Source organism: Scyliorhinus torazame, chromosome 8, assembly GCF_047496885.1.
Source record: "Scyliorhinus torazame isolate Kashiwa2021f chromosome 8, sScyTor2.1, whole genome shotgun sequence".
Lineage (NCBI taxonomy): Eukaryota > Metazoa > Chordata > Chondrichthyes > Carcharhiniformes > Scyliorhinidae > Scyliorhinus > Scyliorhinus torazame.
Genome location: NC_092714.1, coordinates 261,092,806 through 261,114,214, shown reverse-complemented (window position 1 = coordinate 261,114,214; position 21,409 = coordinate 261,092,806). Strand labels below are relative to the sequence as shown.

The following is a 21,409-nucleotide window of genomic DNA, read 5'->3' as shown; positions in this document are numbered from 1 at the left end:
CCAAGACTATTCCAACCGCCTCAAACACCACCAGATTATTGATCAGGATCACCCCTCTCGTCTTTGAGTCTCGTCCCGAGTGAAAGACCTGACTGACCAAGCCTTTCCTCAATCTAATCTGGTCAGTTACTCTAAGGTGCGTCTCCTGCAACATTACCACGTCTGCCTTCAGTCCCCTAAGATGCGCGAACACACACGCCCTCTTGACCGGCCCATTTAACCCTCGAACATTCCAGGTGATCAGCCTAGTTGGGGGGCTCATTGCTGCCCCCCCCCCCCCCCCCACCCTTTGTCGATCAGCCATCCCCTTTTTTAGGTCACCCTCCAGCCCATGCTCCGCACCTCCACCGGCCCGCCCCCAGGCAGCCTCCACCTCCAACCACCTCTCTGTCCCTTGGCCCAAGTCCCTCCCTCATTGGCAGAACATTCCTCCCCCCCCCCCCCCCCCAAAGTAACAACACTCTGTAAACCAACCCCTTTAATAAACCATACATATGCACACCCCCCACTGTGCTTCCGTGAACTAGCCCGCCCAGATAGCTTGGTGGCCCCCACCCCCCCTCATACAAACATAATCCAACATCAAACAATCCCCAGACAATTGCCCGACAGAAAAACACCAAGATCTAAACAAGCACACCTCCATCGCCCAATAGTGCAAATGAAAACCTTAACTCACTCACTACCGCTGGTCCCAAATCAATGCAAAAGGCATTACAAACCGCTTCCACAAAATGAAAAACGAGAAACTTTTCTTTTAAAAGAACAGAAAAAAAGAAACCATGAACGTTGCAGCAAAGTTCAAAAGTTCTCAGTCCACCACCAGTCCTTTCCTTTTTGCGAAGTCCAGCGCGTCCTCAGGCGACTCGAAATAAAAGTGCTGTTCCTCGTGCGTGACCCAGAGACGGGCCGGATACAACAGTCCGAACCTTACCTTTTACTTAAAAAGGATCGATCTTCTCTGCTTGAAGCCTGCTCTTCTCCTGGCCACCTCCACACTCCGGTCTTGGTAAACCTGCAGGATACTGTTGTCCCACTTACAGCACCGTGTCTGCTTGGTCCACTGTACAATGCGCTCCTTATCTGAGTACCTGTGGAATCTCACCACCATTGCCCTCAGGGGGGGTGTTTGTGAGCCCTGTCCACCTCCAAGGACGGGGAGATTGCCCCATCCCCCAGCAGCTTCTCAAACATATCTGCGATGTATGCCCCAGCGTCTGCTCCTTCGGACCCCTCTGGGAGCCCAACGATTCTCAAGTTCTGCCGGCGGGATCTATTCTCTAGGTCCTCCACCTTCTCCAGGAGCTTTTTCTACTGGTCTCTCAGCATCCCCACCTCCAACTCCACCGCAGTTTGATGTTCCTCCTGCTCAGCCAGCGCCTTCTCTACCTTCTGGATCGCCCGATCTTGGGCGTCCAATCTAAGCTCCAGCCGCTCAGTTGACTCTTTTATCGGGTCCAAGCAGTCCCGTTTCTGCTTAGCAAAGCCTTTCTGAATAACTTGCATCAGCTGGTCCGTTGACCGCTGGGTCGACAAACCAGAGGTCTGGTCCTCCGCCATGCTGTCTCCTGCTGCAGCTTCAGCCCAAGCCTTCTCTGTCTTTCTGTTTCTGCCTTTACGAGCACTTCTAGTCCTTCTCTCCATGCACCAATGTGGGAATTCAGTACACAATTGCCTGTCTTCAGTTTTACAGTTCAAGTCCGGTAGAAAATCGGGGGGAAAGGTCCAAAAGTCCGACCCAAGCGGTAGCCACCAAATGTGCGACTTACTCCTTCATAGCCGCCACCGGAAGTACTGTGACGTGTTTACTTGAAACTTCTCAATATCGTGGAGCTTCTCGATATATTTTCTTTAATGCCTATCTATTTCCATTATTCTCTTGTACTTTTCGTCACCTGGAAACAGTGATTTGTTGGGGCTCCTGGCACTGCTGGCTAGTTTTTGTGAGCATTTAGACAGACTGTTTGAATGTGGAAAATATTGAGTCTGAGCTTGCACCACTGTCTCAATCAATAACATTTAATCACTTTTTGGCAAGGATACTGAAAGATTTAGAATCTTGTTCTTGGGCGAATGGGCAGCACCGGTATTTATTGCCTGCCTTTAGATCCCCTGAATAAAAATGATTTCGGTATTGACTTAAAGGGGTGTAGAGTCAATCACATTGTATGGATTGAGGTTGCGTGTAGGACAGGCATGAATAATAGTTTTCTTCCCTGGAAGGCATCAGTGAATTTGTTTAATGTCTAATACAACTCAACAGATTTGCATATTTTTGAATGCTAGTCTACAAATTGCCCGATTTTAATAATTAACTCAACTTTTCATTGTGGGATTTTAACTCGCCTTCTCTCGGCTACTTTCGGTGCCATAACTACAACTACACAACTATACCCAAGACAATGAGTGGTAATCTTTTGTTGAAAGCTTCCCCTACCTAGAAAAACACCAAGATCTAAACAAGCACACCTCCATCCCCCAATAGTGCAAATGAAAACCTTAACTCACTCATTCTACCGCTGGTCCCAAATCAATGCAAAAGGCATTACAAACAGCTTCCACAAAACGAAAATCGAGAAACTTTTTTTTTTAAAGACAAAGAAACCCAAAAAAAACCATGAATGTTGCAGCAAAGTACAAAAGGTCTCAGTCCACCACCATAGAATTTACAGTGCAGAAGGAGGCCATTCGGCCCACCGAGCCTGCACCAGCTCTTGGAAAGAGCACCCTACCCAAGGTCAACACTTCCACCGTATCCCCATAACCCAGTAACCCCACCCAACACGAAGGGCAATTTATCATGGCCAATCCACCTAACCCGCACATCTTTGGACTGTGGGGGGAAACCGGAGCACCACGGAGGAAACCCACGCAGACACGGGGCGGATGTGCAGACTCTGCACAGACAGTGACCCAAGCCGGAATCGAACCTGGGACCCTGGAGCTGTGAAGCAATTGTGCTATCCACAATGCTACCGTGTTGCCACCAGTCCTTTCCTTTTCGCGAAGTCCAGCGTGTCCTCCGGCGACTCGAAATAAAAGTGCTGTTCCTCGTGCGTGACCCAGAGACGGGCCGGATAGCTGAGTGGTGCTTCGATTACCACACCTGGAGATCAACTCAGCATGGTGACGTTGTGGTTGGCACTGCTGCTTCACGGCGCCGAGGTCCCAGGTTCGAGCCCGGCTCTGGGTCACTGTCGGTGTGGAGTTTACACATTCTCCCCGTCTTTGTGTGGGTTTCACCCACACAACTCAAAAACATGTGCAGGGTAGGTGAATTGGCCACGCTAACTTGCCCCTTAATTGGAAAAAATGAATTGGGTACTCTAAATTTATTTCTTTGTAAAAAAGAAAAATCTCAGTATAGGTTTCAAAGCAAGCATCTTTCTAGTCAGTGACTTAATGGGCAGCACAGTGGTTAGCACTGTTGCCTTACAGCAACAGGGATCCGGGTTCGATCCCCGGCTTGGGTCACAGTCTGTGCGGAGTCTGCACGTTCTCCCTGTGTCTGCGTAGGTTTCCTCCCACAAGTCCCGCAAAACGTGCTTGTTAGGTGAATTGGATATTCTGAATTCTCTTAGTGTACCCAAACAGGCGCCGGAGTCTGGCGACTAGGGGATCATTCACTCTTCACTCACTAACTCACTCTTCCCTCGCTCTTTACTCACTCGCTCTTCACTCACCCGCTCGTTCTTCACGCGCGCGCTCTTCACACGCGCGCTCTTCGCGCCTCCTTCACTCACCCTTCACTCACCCTTCACTCACCCTTCACTCACCCTTCACTCACCCTTCACTCACCCTTCACTCACCCTTCACTCACCCTTCACTCACCCTTCACTCACCCTTCACTCACCCTTCACTCACCCTTCACTCACCCTTCACTCACCCTTCACTCACCCTTCACTCACCCTTCACTCACCCTTCACTCACCCTTCACTCACCCTTCACTCACCCTTCACTCACCCTTCACTCACCCTTCACTCACCCTTCACTCACCCTTCACTCACCCTTCACTCACCCTTCACTCACCCTTCACTCACCCTTCACTCACCCTTCACTCACCCTTCACTCACCCTTCACTCACCCTTCACTCACCCTTCACTCACCCTTCACTCACCCTTCACTCACCCTTCACTCCCCCTTCACTCCCCCTTCACTCACCCTTCACTCACCCTTCACTCCCCCTTCACTCCCCCTTCACTCCCCCTTCACTCCCCCTTCACTCCCCCTTCACTCCCCCTTCACTCCCCCTTCACTCCCCCTTCACTCCCCCTTCACTCCCCCTTCACTCCCCCTTCACTCCCCCTTCACTCCCCCTTCACTCCCCCTTCACTCCCCCTTCACTCCCCCTTCACTCCCCCTTCACTCCCCCTTCACTCCCCCTTCACTCCCCCTTCACTCCCCCTTCACTCCCCCTTCACTCCCCCTTCACTCCCCCTTCACTCCCCCTTCACTCCCCCTTCACTCCCCCTTCACTCCCCCTTCACTCCCCCTTCACTCCCCCTTCACTCCCCCTTCACTCCCCCTTCACTCCCCCTTCACTCCCCCTTCACTCCCCCTTCACTCCCCCTTCACTCCCCCTTCACTCCCCCTTCACTCCCCCTTCACTCCTCCTTCACTCCTCCTTCACTCGCTCTTCACTCCTCCTTCACTTGCTGTTCACTCACCCTTCGCTCGCTCGTCGGTCCTTCGCTCGCTCGCTCTTCACACACTCACTCACTCACTTTTTTCCTTTGTGGAATACTGGGGAAATGGTGGAGTATTCCCAAGCTGATTATCAGCCCATTGAACTGCATTATGAATGCCCCCTCCATGGCCAACAAATACTGTGTTGCACTTGAACCCAGAGCTTTGGTTCAGAGGTGTGCCGCTAATACTGAGCCATTCCTGCCTGCCTAGAGTTTTGTGTAAACCTCGGGTACGTTTGGCCATATTAAAAACAATGGACAATGGCCAAGTGCTATAAAGTGGGGAGAGCTTCCAGCTCTGCATGGTCCTTTGTTTAGTTACCAACTGTGGAAGGACTAAGCAAAGGCTGTGACATTTCCGCTTTGAACTGCGGGGAAACTGGGCGGCACGGTAGCACAGTGGTTAGCACTGTTGCTTCACAGCTCCAGGGTTCCAGGTCCGATTCCCGGCTTGGGTCACTGTCTGTGTGGAGTCTGCACGTTCTCCCCGTGTCTGCCTGGGTTTCGTCCGGGTGCTCCGGTTTCCTCCCACCCGTCCCGAAAGACGTGCTTGTTAGGTGAATTGGATATTCTGAATTCTCCCTCTGTGTACCCAACAGGCGCCGGAGTGTGACGACTTGGGGATTTTCACAGTAACTTCATTGCAGTGTTAATGTAAGCCTACTTGTGACAATAAAGATTATTATTATTAATATGTGGTTCCCCTTTCAGTCCTTGAACACTGCTCCTGGGCGAAACCTGCAAATGAGTTATATTCCCACATTCAATTGAGCTACCCAAAAGAAAATTGATGTGAGCTAAAAGCTTAATTTTAAAAAATATTTGTTCTGCTCATTATCTTTTTTTTTTGTTCACGCAGGATTGTAACACCATTCAGCATGATCACTTTCAGAGTATGGAGCCATCAGACCCTGAAATCAGATGTCCTCCTAGGCTGTGCTACTCTGGATGTCTGCGAGACATTAAAGTCTAATAATATGAAATGTGAGTCATTGTACTCTGCAGTGCCGTAATGTAAGTGAGGCTGCTCTTCTATCACCAGATGCACAGTGACTTAATTGCTGCCGCAGGAACCATGGTACTAACTTGGCAACGTGCATTCCTAGCCAAGCAAGTGATATGTTGGGGTCCATTCAAATGTTCTTTATACAATAGGGAGATACTTGGAAAATAACGAGGCTCTGAGCCTCTCCTTCCTCTTCCAAAGTTGCAATTACATTACTGTAATAAAGTAATTATAGCTGTCTGGGAAAGCAGTCAAAATGTTTCTCTTGGCTGGAGAATCTAGAATCTGGTCCCAGTCTCCGAATAAGGGCCCGTTTGAGACCGAGATGAATAATTTCTTAACTCAATATTAATTTTTATAATTCTCTACCTCAAGAGGGTTGTGGATTATCCGTCATTGAGTATATTCAAGACAGATCGATTGATTTTGAGTACCACGGGAATTAATGGATATAGGGATAGTATGGGAAGTTAGAGTTGAGATAAGAAGACCTTGTTGAATGGTGGAGCAAGCTTAAAGAGCACAGTTTAATATTCCAGTTCTGTTTCTAAATGTGAGTAAAGCTTAACTTTTTGAAGAAACTAACAGTGCCTCACTATGGTCTTAAATTCACTTTTTTTTTTTTGTTGCAACTTTTATTTTTTTGTATAACTTTTGGAAGATCTCGTGATATAATAACTTTTAGAAGATCTCGTGATCAACGGTGTTTGTGCGTGATAGCATTGAAGGAGTTTGATGCATTTCTGTTTTACTGGTATTGCAGGCCTGCATAATTTGCATTGGTGCAGTTGGCTTTGTGCAGGGAATAAATAATGAATCATCGTATGGTATCGCTGACAAGTTTTGTTTTTTCACTTTTTTTCTAGTTGATGATGTGGTTATAAAATTGCCACTCACAAATGAGAAAGATATTGTGGACGGGACAAGCGAACTTATTGTGTCCTTGGATGGATTAACGGTAGATCCTGAAGTGTTAACTAATGGTGACAGCACAGCTGCAACAAGTATGTAAGAAAATTGAAATCCACCTAATGCTGTGTATAATATGTTCCATTGAAACTATTGACCATCAAAGATTGAACCTTTAAAACTCCCTTGTTGTCTATACTATTGTGTGTGAGAGTTTTGATACGGTGCTATATAAATGCAAGTATTAAATCATTATCTTTTGATTGCAATTGGCCTGTTAAAACCATTTTAGGATTTGAATATTTAGTCCCAGTTGTTGTGAAATGATCGCTTCCAAGCAGTATCTGAAAAGATCAGCTATAAGTTCATAATAAAGATCAAGACATTTCATTGGATGAAGTATTTGTCTCCAGGGCCAACCAAACTGTTACTTCCATTAATTTATTTTAAATGTTGTTAGCAATTATGTGATAATTGCTAACTGACGATACATAGATTGTTCCTGAATTTGAAAAAAGAAATTCAAATGCAAAGCGTTTTGTATCATTGAAAGTTGTCAAAGCTCAGTGTGTGCTGGGAAAAGATTCATTCCTTTATTTGGCAAGTGAATGCAACATAGGCCATAGCAATAATTGAAAATATCCGGTAAGAGGAGAACTAGTAGCAAAGTCATTAAACTTGAATATTGAAAGGGTCTCTTTCTGTGCTGTAAAACTATTGACTGCTGTTGGTCCAAAAATATTCTGTCTACCGCACAATTGAGCAACATTGTGTATGAATTTCAGTGCCATTGCCATGCCAGGTACAGTGACCATATGTCCCAAGAATTGGCTGATTGAATCAAACAACATGTTCCTCTGGCTGTTCGTAATAGGTAGAGTACAGACTGTATGCAACCAGCCTGTACTTGCACAACTTGTAACAAAATGTCACATTTACGCTGCTAGAAGTGACATAAATTCACACACACTGACCTATTTTGGAGTCATAGTCATAAAGTTTTACAATACAGAAAGAAGCCCTTTTTGCCCATCTTAGCTGTCAGGCATCTATTCAAATCCCATTTTCTAGCACTTAGTCCATAGCCTCTTATGATCTGGTGTTTCACGTGCTCATCTAAATGCTTCTTAAATGTTGAGGGTTTCTGGCTCCGAAGGCGGTGAGTTACAGATTCCCGCCACCATCTGGGTGAAAAGGTTCCCCCTCAAATCCCCTATAAATTGGGGCAGCAAGAAGGCGCAGTGGTTAGCATTGCTGCCTCATGGCGCCGAGGTCCCAGGTTCGATCCCGGCTCTGGGTCACTGTCCGTGTGGAGTTTGCACGTTCTTCCTGTGTTTGCGTGGTTTTGCCCCCACAACCCAAAGATGTGCAGGGTAGGTGGATTGGCCACACTAAATTGCCCCTTAATTGGAAAAAATGAATTGGGCACTCTAAATCTAATCAACAAAAAAATAAATCCCCTATAAATCTCCTGCCCCTAATCTATGCCCCCTGATTATTGACCCCTCTACTAAGGGGAAAGGATTCTTCCTATCTACCCTATCTATGTCCCTCATAATTTTGTACATCGCAATCAGATCCCCCCTCAGCCTTATTATCATTCTCTGCAAACAAAAGGACTATGTCCAAGCTGTTACCTGTTTTGTACAATCCGCAAGTGTGGGGAACTTTTGGTTCTGTAATGAATGTACCAATTTCAGATATATTGTATTATAGGTATTTGATGCTAACCACTGTGTACCTTGCCAAACATTTTAATGTTCTTCCAACCTGCCTGGCCTTCATGCCAATCCTAACCCACAGTAATAGGGTTGACTTTTAATAGCCCTCTGAAATGGCCTTCCAAGCCACTCCGTTATGTTCAAGTAAGTGACTCACCACCTCCTTCTCAAGGGCAATTAGAATGGATAATAAATGCTGGGTCTTTCCAGCGATGCCAATATCCCATGCACAAATGTTTTTAAAATCTGGAAAAACAAATAAAGTCAGGGACGCTGAAGGTGACACACCCAAATCAATGTTTGTGTGAATTTTTTAGCAATAAGCACTTGACATTTTAAAAGTCCGGGCTTGTATTCCACTGAAGATTTTCCCCAACAAACTGACTGCATGGCCCAATGCTCTACTTTGCAGCCTGACCACATGTGTGCGCATCGTGGAGAAAATATTGCCAACATTGTGTTGCAAGTTTTTAGTTTGAAAATAGAACATAGATATAGGAGTTGATGCACCTTTTTCCTTTGATATTTCCCATGTCAGAGTGTTTAGCACCCTGTGGATGTATATAGGAGCTATCCTGCTGAGATTTATTTCTGCAAAATTAAATGGATGGAAGGATGAAAAGACGTAAATGTAACCACTTAAAACAGTGTGGTGAAAATGGAATGTGCTGAGGGAGGCAAATTGTAGAGAGTTGGACACATCTGGCCAAATAAATTTGGAGAATAAGAGCTATTTCTAGGCACAAACGACCAGATGTACTGCAATTGGCCCATTCATCACTATATTCCCAAATGAAAAAAATAAAACTTCCGGTGGACTGAAAATGCTTTCCTTTTTCAAAATGTATTCGTGAGAGAATGTGGGCATTGCATGCTGGGCTAGTATTTATTGCCCATCCCTAATTGCTCTCGAACTGAGCACTGGGCCAAATTTCGGAGGACGTTTTGAGAGTCAATCCCACTGTGGGTTTGGAGTCCCATGTAGACCAGACCAGGTAAGGGCGGCAGATTTCCTTCCCTGAAGGACATTAGTGAACCAGATGGGTTTTTACGACAACTGACAACGGTTTCATGGTCATCATTAGACTTGTTAATTCTACATTTTAATCAAATTCAGATTTCACCTGCCGTGGTGGGATTTGAATCCTGGGTCCCCAGAGCGTTACCCTGGATCTCTGGATTATTTGTCCAGTGACAATACCACTACGCCACTGCCACCCTGCATTTCATTTACCTGTGTACTTTTTTAAAAATTAAGTTGTAGGCCTCCCTTTTTCCTCATCTCCTCAGTACATGCATTGTGTCTATTAAGGCGGTCAGGTAATTTTGACAACTGACAACTTTACCAGGATAATTTTTGTGGTGGTGCTCTCCTAATGGATATATAACTTGTGTCTGTGTGTTTGCTGGCATGTACAGTGGAATAGAGCCCATGCCCATCCCTCCATTACATCACTGCCAAATTATGTTTTCAGAACGTTAATGTATGCTTTGATTTCTTTCAGATAGCTCACCAAGTAAGAGTTCCAGGAGTGAGAGCGAACCATGCGTATTAAACCCATCAAGGTAAAACCTGGCTATCAGAGTTCTTTATTCTCTTCAAAATCATGCATCCTCTTCTCGATGTTGGAAAATATCACATTCCGATTTAGAGACCATGATGATGTGTGTAGTAGAGCACTAAGTTGTAGAGATCCAAATCATTCCTTAATAGGGAGCATCATCATAGTTTTGTATTTCGGTAAGAAATCTATCCCAATGAAGCGCGTGTGCAATTATGCCCAGATTTATAATGGTAAATATCCAAACCAATCTTCAAATCGGCTCCATATGGGCATGGTGAACGGTGCAGCTTCACAAACCCACCTTAAATTATTCTGTGTTTCCAAAGGTCCGCAGCGGCTTTCACTTTTCCTTTGCTAAAATGTAAGAGTAGAAGCCATGAGTTCCAACCCCACTATGAGAGCTGGGGAATTTAAATTTAATTAATTAAGATAATTCTGGAATAAAAAGCTTGTGCGAGTAATGGTGACCATATAACTACTGGATATTTTACTTGTTTAAAAAGCTACCAGGTGACCAAAAACCATGACTTTGTCTAGTGCCTGGGCATCTGTCCCTATGGCCTGTCTATTGAGACCAAAACTAGGTGTCACCTAACTTTTTCTCTCTCTCTCTCTCTCTCTCTCTCTTGTTTTCTACTCCGTGTTCATCTGTTGGGGATTGCGATGGTTCCGTCTCTCGGGCACCTTGCTTGGCCAATTTGTCTGCTCTTGTTCACAGCAAGGGAAATGTTGCGATGCGCCCTTAATTTGATTGTACCATATTCTTGCCCTTGTGCTGTTTGTCGGATGTATTTCAAGATAGGCGCAGACAGTATGGAGGGGTTGACGGAAAAATAGCATCTCCTGAAGGGGAGTGAGTTCAGCTATCTAACGGTGCGGGACTTTGTTTGCAAAAAGCTCTTTGTTCCCCCAGTTACCAAGACCTACACTGAAGGACGGAGGAGAAGGGAAGATCTATGACATACATGGCTGGCTGCTGGAGATAGAGAGGGCTCTGTTGGAAGAGATAATGGGGAAGAGGGAATTGGGCTTGGGGCTGGAGGGAGGGGTTTGGAGTGAGATTTTGTATAGGGTAAATTCTACTTCCTCTTGTGCCAGGCTGAGTTTGATACAATATAAAGCAGTCCACAGGGCATCAGTGAGTTCTTCCCCAATGTGGAGGATAGGTGTTTGCGGGGACCGGCAAAACCATTCACAATATGGTCCTGCCGTAAATTAGCGGAGTTCTGGGTCTCATTCTTCGAGGCCATGTTGGAGATCGTGGGGGTTAGGTTGGAGTTGTGTCCACTGGTGATCATCTTTAGGGTGCCGGACTTGTTGGAACTGCTTGAGGGGAAGAGGGCCGATGTCTTTGCCTCTCTGATTGCCCGGCGGCGAGTCCTGCTTGGATGCAGGTCAGCGGTGCCACCTTGGGCCTCGGCATGGTTGGATTTGGCAGAATGTTTCGGGCTGGAAGAAATTAAATATGCCATTAGGGGGTTGGAGAAAATGCACCGTTGACAGCAAGTTGACTTTTTAATCTACCTATTTCTTGCTGACACTTAATACGGTCAGCCTCTTTATTCTGCCCTTCTAAGTTGCACTGGTGCAATGATCTAAAGGCCGTCTGCAAATTGTAATAGTTCTCACTTAAGTCAAACGCTGCCTTATTAGCTGGCTCTTTCTCCTACCCTGCTCGCTCTCTCCTGGTGCGCTTGTTCATATTGAGCCTCAAATAGACTCGTGACATACATTTGTGCTTTACACTCCTCATATGCTTTCTTTCTGCCTTGAGACTTTTAACTGTAGCTTGGTCTCTCCGAGTTCCGCTTCTAATTTGACAATTTCTATTTCCCTTTCACACAATTCCCTCATACAATTGGCTATTTCCGGAGACTTACTGAGCTTGGAGGGGCGTTTTGCCTGTTCCTTCCTAGCCTCTTCCCTGTGCTGCTGTCCAATGTGTTCCGGATCCTTAAAAACCTTCTCTGCATATTTGACCCACTTGATCAATTTACACGTTAGTTACTCCCTGCGCACCTTCTCCCATTCTGGACAAGTGTTCACCATTTTGCTGTGATTCAGACATGATGTGACGTTCAGGCGATCACTTAACTGTGCCCACATAGGGGCGCCAAAATGCTGCCCTCAGACTAGGGCAAAACTGATTAAGCGGAAGAACTGAATCTTTATTAATGTTTAAGACACTAGATAAACACTGAACTCTTTATTTTACTTGCTAAAGTACTGATTACTTGTTACAATGAATCACAAGACTACGGCTTGGACTCAAATACTAGCCGTTACAAGGTGAGGTGATCGGTCTCCTTTCAATGGGTCGTCTTTTTCTGAGTCCTGGACACTCGGCTTCCTTCTGCAATGGTTGTTTCTGCAGCTGTCTCCTCGGAGGCTACTCGCCTCACCTTTTTTATCTAGTTTTTTTTCAGCATCGAGAAAATTCTTGGCCACATACACCCAAGACCTGGGGTCGTTAGTTTGCCCATTACTAGTTAAAACTAGATACATCTGCTACCTTGTTCTTATCTGCCTTCGTCAAGCAGTCTCTGAAATCAAAGCAGTTTGATGTCTAGTACGTCTTAACACACACTGCTTATTAAACAGGCTGGTTTGTTAAACTGCACCCACAGCTGTTCCACAGGCCGTGCCTGTGCAACATTGGCTACTTTTCCCATCATACTATGAGGATGTTTTGCTGTTAGCCATCCAGCTACACCTATTTTTAATATCCTTCACTGTGGAGTTCCTCATTTGGATTTCACAAGTCAAAGAAAATAAATCCCCGTTTCTTCTTACTACCCAACCCTGGCAATTAAAATATGTTAAGTTCCTGGCTGCTCTGTTTTTAATATAACTTAGGCCAAGCTCAAAAATAGAATGTTTGGTGAATATACAAATCCATCATGTGCTTTAAAGGCTCCTTCAGCTGTTAGCAGCAGGTGTGTAGCATGACACGAGTGTTGCCCATTATTTTTCATAGGCATTAATGATGCCTAGTGGTATAAATGGATTGGTTATGTGAAAGCAAGTTCTAAACTATGTCTTACGGCATTCTTCAATTGGACATTGTATTGCTGGTAGACAGTTATACAACATATAACCAGTGTTGCTCGTTTTAGCCTTAGTTTACTTTATTCTTATTCTGTCACCTTTGCTCATGAGTCGCCAGGTATCTTTCTGATACCGCCACGTGGTTCAAGTCCAAGTAATGATTAATAATGCAACACACCGCTTAGTAAGAGTTAAATCAACGCTCATTTATTATATACAGCAATAAATACTTATACAATAATCCTACTTCTAAACTACTACCTACAACTAACAGGCCAATACTTAACTTTGGAAATGGCTCACCAGGTCAGGGAAACGAATGGTCTTTCGAATTGGTTCTGAGCCTGCGGGATTCAAAGGCTGGTACAAGTCGATAGTCAGGAGCGCCTATCTGGTAGCGATCGCTGGAGTAACACTTACATTTTTCTTTGTCGAAGGGTCTCGAAGGTTGCGAGCAGGAGAAGAAGGGTCGAGTTGAACTGGGCCCCTATTCTTATAGTCCCCAGGGGCTTCCCGCCTCTCTGGGTGGACCTCGTACCTGGTTCCAAGTGATTGGACTTGGTCCCAATCACTTGGTTCGATATGCTCCAATAATGGGGCGATTCCTTGATCGGGGGGGTGGTCGTTTACCTTCCTTTGTGTCAGCCCCTGCTGGCGCCGAAAGGTCTGGGTCGGCTTTCAATTGCTAATTTGTAGCAATTGTTCCCGGGGATGGCTGCTTACTATGCAGATGGCTGGGTTGTTGTGATGTTGATGGCTGCAGGTATCGGTCTGGGCTGACTTCCCCAGAGGCGAATACACTGTTTTACCTGCAGCTGTCCGTTTGAGCCCTGTTGGCTGATTTTTCCCATCAGCCTCTTCCGTTCGCCATTTTAGATCGGGGTTTGACCATTCTAATCGTGAATCAGCCATTTTAGGTGGCTACACCAGCCCTTTTTCTAATCCTTCACTCTGTTAAATCGTGGTGTTGTATCAACTAAAGTGTAGACATATTTTGATTTACCCAAAATTATCGCTCTGCGCTCTGAAAAATTACAGGAAACTAATAGATTAAAAGGGGATTAGTCATAAATATTGGACTTTAAAACCAGCAATGGATCTGCCATTAGAATAGTTTCTCCATGTTGAGCAGCATATTGTCAATTGTTTAAGCTGTATTTCCTCCAAATTTTAACCTAATGTGAAACTTGTTTCTCAAACATGGAAAAAGTATCCACCATTTTAATTGCTGAGAAATATCAGACTAACCGTTATTGTGAATGCAAGTGGTCCCCTATTGGAATCGCATCTTGCATCGTTCACAAAGGATGTGAACTAATGCATTGAAAAGCAAATGAGCATCCTTGTCTCGTTCCCTGCTCATTTTTGAAGAACTTCTCATGACACCCTCAGTTGGTATGTCTTTTAATTCTGAAGATAGTTTGGAAAGCCTCCTTTATTTCCTTTAATTGCTACATCTAATCACTCTTTAAGGTTTGGCACTGGAAATGTCAGTTGGGTACAATTTCATTGTACTGATGTGCTAGAAATTCTGATCAGAGCTGTATAATCTCTTCTAGTACAAATGGTGATGCCAGCTCTCAAGAAGGCTCAATGGAAACGAGGTCTGCTGACGAGTGTAGTATGAATGGCAGAAGCACACCATCAGCTTCTCCAAAATTGTCAAAGCCAATGAGACCTCCAAGACCTTCGCGACCTCCACCTGCCATCCCATCCAGACCTGTCAGTACAGCAGGTAAGTCACAGATATGAACTAACCCTTTGCAAACATAGGGTCATTACTGGGACAAAACGCATTTTATAAGCTGTAATGAATTTTATGACTTTGGGCATCCCCCTAAGCACTTGAGGAACTTTTGAATTCAAGTCACTCAAACCTATTTGCCTCTTCACCATTCCTCCATTTAAGATGCAGCTTAAAACCTACTTCTTTAACCAAGCTTTCGGTCACTTATCTCCTTTAACTATTTCAATTTTTATTTGTTTCTACTGTTGTGAAGCGTCTTGGGATATTTTACAGCATTTAAACGTGCAACACAAGTTTTGACCCTCTGGGGGTAGCTATATTTAAAATTTTATTTGGGAATCTTGGCTGTCACACTCTGACCCCGCAGTCCTTCCTCTTGGCCTTTGTTCTTTTGGGTTGCACTGTTCTGTTGTAATATAGATACCATTTTTTTTTGCCCTTTGGTCTCTGGAAGACGCCTTTAATTCTTAAAAATCTGACTTTGGCTATCAAGCCACAAGCAACTAGAAACTATTCTGAACCCAATCTGTTTAATTCTTCGTTCTTCATCGGTCAATACTTGAATCTTTCCAATTTTGATTCCTGTCATTTCAACGTTTGGTTATATTATGGTTATGTTATATGTGCTACTGCAGTAGTATCTGGGTGAACTGCTTACATTATACCAGTCTTCAAAACAGCAAGTAAACGTCAGAGTTCACTTTGAAGTGTTCCAGCTGATCAGTTGATCTATTTCTTAAGTTAATAGTGCTATACTGAGGCTCAACCTTTGTTTTCCTGTCAACTAAAGGAATGTAAACATCATTGCTAATTTTTAGTCTTACCACATTTTTACATAAGAGATTATCACCTCTAGGTTCTTTATTTGATACGAAAATTCTGAAGTTTTAATTGCTGAATACAAGTTGACTTTTTTTTGTAACTTTATTTTTTTTTAAATGCTAACTCTTATTTTAAATACTCATTTATTTTATACTGCTTGCAAAAAGAGGGGAAAAGTACATTAGAGCATAATTCAAACTTGATATCTTCCTGACATTGCGACTAATCCTACCTTAGGTTCAGGATTTTGAGCAGTCCATCACACTGTCCATTATAACTTTTTATAAAATCATATGCATTCCTGAATTCCGTTTAAATTTTCACCCACCGCTTTTGTTAAGCTCACTTATCCACAAGACAGTTTTATGAATTATCTGCGATAGCAACATGAATTTATATAGTGCTTTTGAAACCGTGAAAAAACCCAAAGCCCTTGCCCAAGCATTTTTCTGGCATTAGTGGAGAGGTGGGAGGGAATATGTTACATTGTATATGGACCACTGGGAGCTCTTCCGGGGCAGGTGTGACCTGTATAAGAAGGACGGGTTGCATCTAAACCGGAGAGGCATAAATATCCTGGCCGCGAGGTTTGCTAGTGTCACACGGGAGGGTTTAAACTAGTATGGCAGGGGGGTGGGCACGGGAGCAATAGGTCAGAAGGTGAGAGCATTGAGGGAGAACTAGGGAATAGGGACAGTGTGGCTCTGAGGCAGAGCAGACGGGGAGAAGTTGCTGAACACAGTGGGTCTGGTGGCCTGAAGTGCATATGTTTTAATGCAAGGAGCATTACGGGTAAGGCAGATGAACTTAGAGCTTGGATTACTACTTGGAACTATGATGTTGTTGCCATTACAGAGACCTGGTTGAGGGAAGGGCAGGATTGGCAGCTAAACGTTCCAGGATTTAGATGTTTCAGGCGGGATAGGGGGGGGATGTAAAAGGGGAGGTGGAGTTGGGCTACTTGTTCGGGAGAATATCACAGCTATACTGCGAGAGGACACCTCAGAGGGCAGTGAGGCTATATGGGTAGAGATCAGGAATAAGAAGGGTGCAGTCACAATGTTGGGGGTATACTACAGGCCTCCCAACAGCCAGCGGGAGATAGAGGAGCAGATAGGTAGACAGATTTTGGAAAAGAGTAAAAACAACAGGGTTGTGGTGATGGGAGACTTCAACTTCCCCAATATTGACTGGGACTCACTTAGTGCCAGGGGCTTAGACGGGGCGGAGTTTGTAAGGAGCATCCAGGAGGGCTTCTTAAAACAGTATGTAAACAGTCCAACTAGGGAAGGGGCGGTACTGGACCTGGTATTGGGGAATGAGCCCGGCCAGGTGGTAGATGTTTCAGTAGGGGAACATTTCGGTAACAGTGACCACAATTCAGTAAGTTTTAAAGTACTGGTGGACAAGGATAAGAGTGGTCCGAGGATGAATGTGCTAAATTGGGGGAAGGCTAATTATAACAATATTAGGCGGGAACTGAAGAACATAGATTGGGGGCGGATGTTTGAGGGCAAATCAACATCTGACATGTGGGAGGCTTTCAAGTGTCAGTTGAAAGGAATACAGGACCGGCATGTTCCTGTGAGGAAGAAAGATAAATACGGCAATTTTCGGGAACCTTGGATGACGAGTGATATTGTAGGCCTCGTCAAAAAGAAAAAGGAGGCATTTGTCAGGGCTAAGAGGCTGGGAACAGACGAAGCATGTGTGGCATATAAAGAAAGTAGGAAGGAACTTAAGCAAGGAGTCAGGAGGGCTAGAAGGGGTCACGAAAAGTCATTAGCAAATAGGGTTAAGGAAAATCCCAAGGCTTTTTACACGTACATAAAAAGCAAGAGGGTAGCCAGGGAAAGGGTTGGCCCACTGAAGGATAGGCAAGGGAATCTATGTGTGGAGCCAGAGGAAAGGGGCGAGGTACTAAATGAATACTTTGCATCAGTATTCACCAAAGAGAAGGAATTGGTAGATGTTGAGTCTGGAGAAGGGGGTGTAGATAGCCTGGGTCACATTGTGATCCAAAAAGGCGAGGTGTTGGGTGTCTTAAAAAATATTAAGGTAGATAAGTCCCCAGGGCCTGATGGGATCTACCCCAGAATACTGAAGGAGGCTGGAGAGGAAATTGCTGAGGCCTTGACAGAAATCTTTGGATCCTCGCTGTCTTCAGGGGATGTCACGGAGGACTGGAGAATAGCCAATGTTGTTCCTCTGTTTAAGAAGGGTAGCAAGGATAATCCCGGGAACTACAGGCCGGTGAGCCTTACTTCAGTGGTAGGGAAATTACTGGAGAGAATTCTTAGAGACAGGATCTACTCTCATTTGGAAGCAAATGGACATATTAGTGAGAGGCAGCACGGTTTTGTGAAGGGGAGGTCGTGTCTCACTAACTTGATAGAGTTTTTCGAGGAGGTCACTAAGATGATTGATGCAGGTAGGGCAGTAGATGTTGTCTATATGGACTTCAGTAAGGCCTTTGACAAGGTCCCTCATGGTAGACTAGTACAAAAGGTGAAGTCACACGGGATCAGGGGTGAACTGGCAAGGTGGATACAGAACTGGCTAGGCCATAGAAGGCAGAGGGTAGCAATGGAGGGATGCTTTTCTAATTGGAGGGCTGTGACCAGTGGTGTTCCACAGGGATCAGTACTGGGACCTTTGCTCTTTGTAGTATATATAAATGATTTGGAGGAAAATGTAACTGGTCTGATTAGTAAGTTTGCAGATGACACAAAGGTTGGTGGAATTGTGGATAGCGATGAGGACTGTCTGAGGATACAGCAGGATTTAGATTGTCTGGAGACTTGGGCGGAGAGATGGCAGATGGAGTTTAATCCGGACAAATGTGAGGTAATGCATTTTGGAAGGTCTAATGCAGGTAGGGAATATACAGTGAATGGTAGAACCCTCAAGAGTATTGAAAGTCAAAGAGATCTAGGAATACAGGTCATTGAAAGGGGCAACACAGGTGGAGAAGGTAGTCAAGAAGGCATACGGCATGCTTGCCTTCATTGGCCGGGGCATTGAGTATAAGAATTGGCAAGTCATGTTGCAGCTGTATAGAACCTTAGTTAGGCCACACTTGGAGTATAGTGTTCAATTCTGGTCGCCACACTACCAGAAGGATGTGAAGGCTTTAGAGAGGGTGCAGAAGAGATTTACCAGAATGTTGCCTGGTATGGAGGGCATAAGCTATGAGGAGCGATTGAATAAACTCGGTTTGTTTTCACTGGAACGAAGGAGGTTGAGGGGCGACCTGATAGAGGTATACAAAATTATGAGGGGTATAGACAGAGTGGATAGTCGGAGGCTTTTCCCCAGGGTAGAGGGGTCAATTACTAGGGGGCATAGGTTTAAGGTGAGAGGGGCAAGGTTTAGAGTAGATGTACGAGGCAAGTTTTTTACGCAGAGGGTAGTGGGTACCTGGAACTCGCTACCGGAGGAGGTAGTGGAAGCAGGGACGATAGGGACATTTAAGGGGCATCTTGACAAATATATGAATAGGATGGGAATAGAAGGATACGGACCCAGGAAGTGTAGAAGATTGTAGTTTAGTCGGGCAGTGTGGTCGGCACGGGCTTGGAGGGCCGAAGGGCCTGTTCCTGTGCTGTACATTTCTTTGTTCTTTGTGCTTTGTATGTGTTGTGTTGCCCTGTTATGTATTTTCTTTTATTCCCTTTTCTTCTCATGTACTTAATGATCTGTTGAGCTGCTCGCAGAAAAATACTTTTCACTGTACCTTGGTACACGTGACAAACAATCCAATCCAATATTAGGGAGGGTGATCAAAAGCCGAACTGAAGAACTGAATATAGACATAGACATAACAGTGCAGAAGGAGGCCATTCGGCCCATCGAGTATGCACTGGCTCTTGGAAAGAGCACCCTACCAAAGCCCACACCTCCACCCTATCCCCATATCCCAGTAACCCCACCCAACACTAAGGGCACTTTTGGACACTAAGGGTAATTTAGCGTGGCCAATCCACCTAACCTGCACATCTTTGGACTGTGGGAGGAAACCGGAGCACCCGGAGGAAACCCATGCAGGCACGGGAAGAACGTGCAGACTCTGCACAGACAGTGACCCAAGCTGGGAATCGAACCTGGGACCCTGGAGCTGTGAAGCAATTGTGCTAACCACTATGCTACCGTGCTGCCCTCCAAAGGACGCTGCCCTCCATATTATGAAGGGACTTCAAGAAAAATGTTTGTAATGCTGAGGATTAGTGATTCAGTTCCTGATTGTCATTTCAAACATGCCTGATTTACAAAACATGGAAGAAACAAAGTCAATCTTTTTGATGTAGTTCATGTATTTCAGATTTCTTGTGTGGAGTTTCATACCAGCAATTATGGATTTTAATGTTCAATTAACATGGCTGCATCGTTCCTCTGTCTCAGCTACCCTTCAAACACTTCAAAACTTACTGCTCTGGCACTGTTCAAAAGAGCAATTGAAGGCCCTTCCATGTTAAGAGAACTGCCGTGAAAGTTCAATCCAGTTTTTAAAACATTTGTCCTTTTGTTAAGTTTGAGCAGGCTTGCTTTTATATCGAGTCATAAAGAGTTCTTCATAAAAGATAAATAAATACCAAGCTCTCGTCGAAGAGTTGAATAGATTGAAAATATAGCATTTGAGGAAACCTTTTGAAATTAGAGAGAGCGGTAACAGGACAGGTGTTTAGGAAGGGAGCTATGCAGCATTTGAGCCAACTGAAAGCTGTATCACTGGTGTTGGAGCAGAGGGTGTATATGCAGAAAGCAAGAAGGGCCAATGGATGTCTGCTGCAATGTAAAACCAGAATAGATTGCAGAACCATTCCTTCAGTTTGGAATTTCAATCATGAAAAGAGGTTCAGGGTTGTAAAGTGATTTAATCAGTGGGAAATGACTAGCTATTAAGTATAGCATTGGGTGATATATGTTTGTCACTTACACAAATCTTACCAAGTCTCTCCGCTTCTTTTTGCCACCAGCCTGTGAAAATGGATGTCCAGTTCCCTTGGAGAATGGCCCTCCTTCTATTATCCCACCTCCAACCAGCGTTGCGCCTGAAGCTGTAACAAAAAGTGAACTGGACACAGCACCCAGTAACGGTGCAGCACCACCTCCTGCTGCATCCATTTCTCCTGGTGACCGGGTGTTAAATACAGTGAGCAAAGGTCCACTTCCACCTGGGTAAGAATACTTTTTTTAAGGATGTTCTATGTAAAGAATAGGCAATCCCTCTGTACAATTGTGGAAAATATTATAATTTGAAGCACTTTCTCTTTTGTCGGGGCAGCCCAGGCCAGTTTCACAGTAACCTAATGTAGTCCAAACATCTGAGCTACAAATAAATTTCCTGTTACATGAGTTTCTTAAGATGGTACTGAATACATATTTGTCACAAGCCAAGATAACCATTATAATGGGCTCTTAATCTTTTGGTTAGCGATACAAATATATTTAATACAAACTAAATTTAGTGATCAAGAAGTGTGTACCAATATTTAATAGGGCAAGTTCTACTCTTCTAGTCTCACCGAGATTGATGCCTGTATTTTAATTTGCTGAAGAGATTGCCCCTTTGGGTCTCAAGCTATGCACATTAGGCGGGGCTGTGGGGTTAGGGCGGGGGAGTGGGCCTAAGTAGGGTGCTCTTTCAGAAGGTCGGTGCAGACTCGAAGGTCTATGGATTAATAGATTCATCCCTCCACTCCCTCCTCCCAGCAGAGAAATTTAATCTGGAAGTGTTTTCTGATCCTGAAAGGTAGTTTCTATCTGTACAACTCCAAGAAACTGAAATATTGTTGGTTGAGTAGCAAAGCAGAAATCACTTGCACGTCACAAGAGTTCCGTGCAAATTGAAATTTTGGATTTATATTGAAGGTTCTGCAAAGGGTCCGAGTTGTGAAGGTTTA

General features: G+C 44.7%; 1 protein-coding gene across 3 annotated transcripts in view; it reads left to right on the top strand.

The window, feature by feature from the left end:
- Positions 1 to 21,409, top strand: part of LOC140428580 (E3 ubiquitin-protein ligase Itchy-like) — a 103,341-nt gene that overhangs the window by 38,061 nt on the left and 43,871 nt on the right. For all 3 annotated transcript variants that reach the window (XM_072515217.1, XM_072515215.1, XM_072515216.1), the window contains 5 exons: positions 5,548 to 5,672; positions 6,561 to 6,698; positions 9,830 to 9,890; positions 14,497 to 14,672; positions 20,483 to 20,684. In XM_072515217.1, coding sequence (XP_072371318.1) covers positions 5,548 to 5,672; positions 6,561 to 6,698; positions 9,830 to 9,890; positions 14,497 to 14,672; positions 20,483 to 20,684 — 702 coding nt within the window. The remainder of the gene's footprint in view (positions 1 to 5,547; positions 5,673 to 6,560; positions 6,699 to 9,829; positions 9,891 to 14,496; positions 14,673 to 20,482; positions 20,685 to 21,409) is intronic.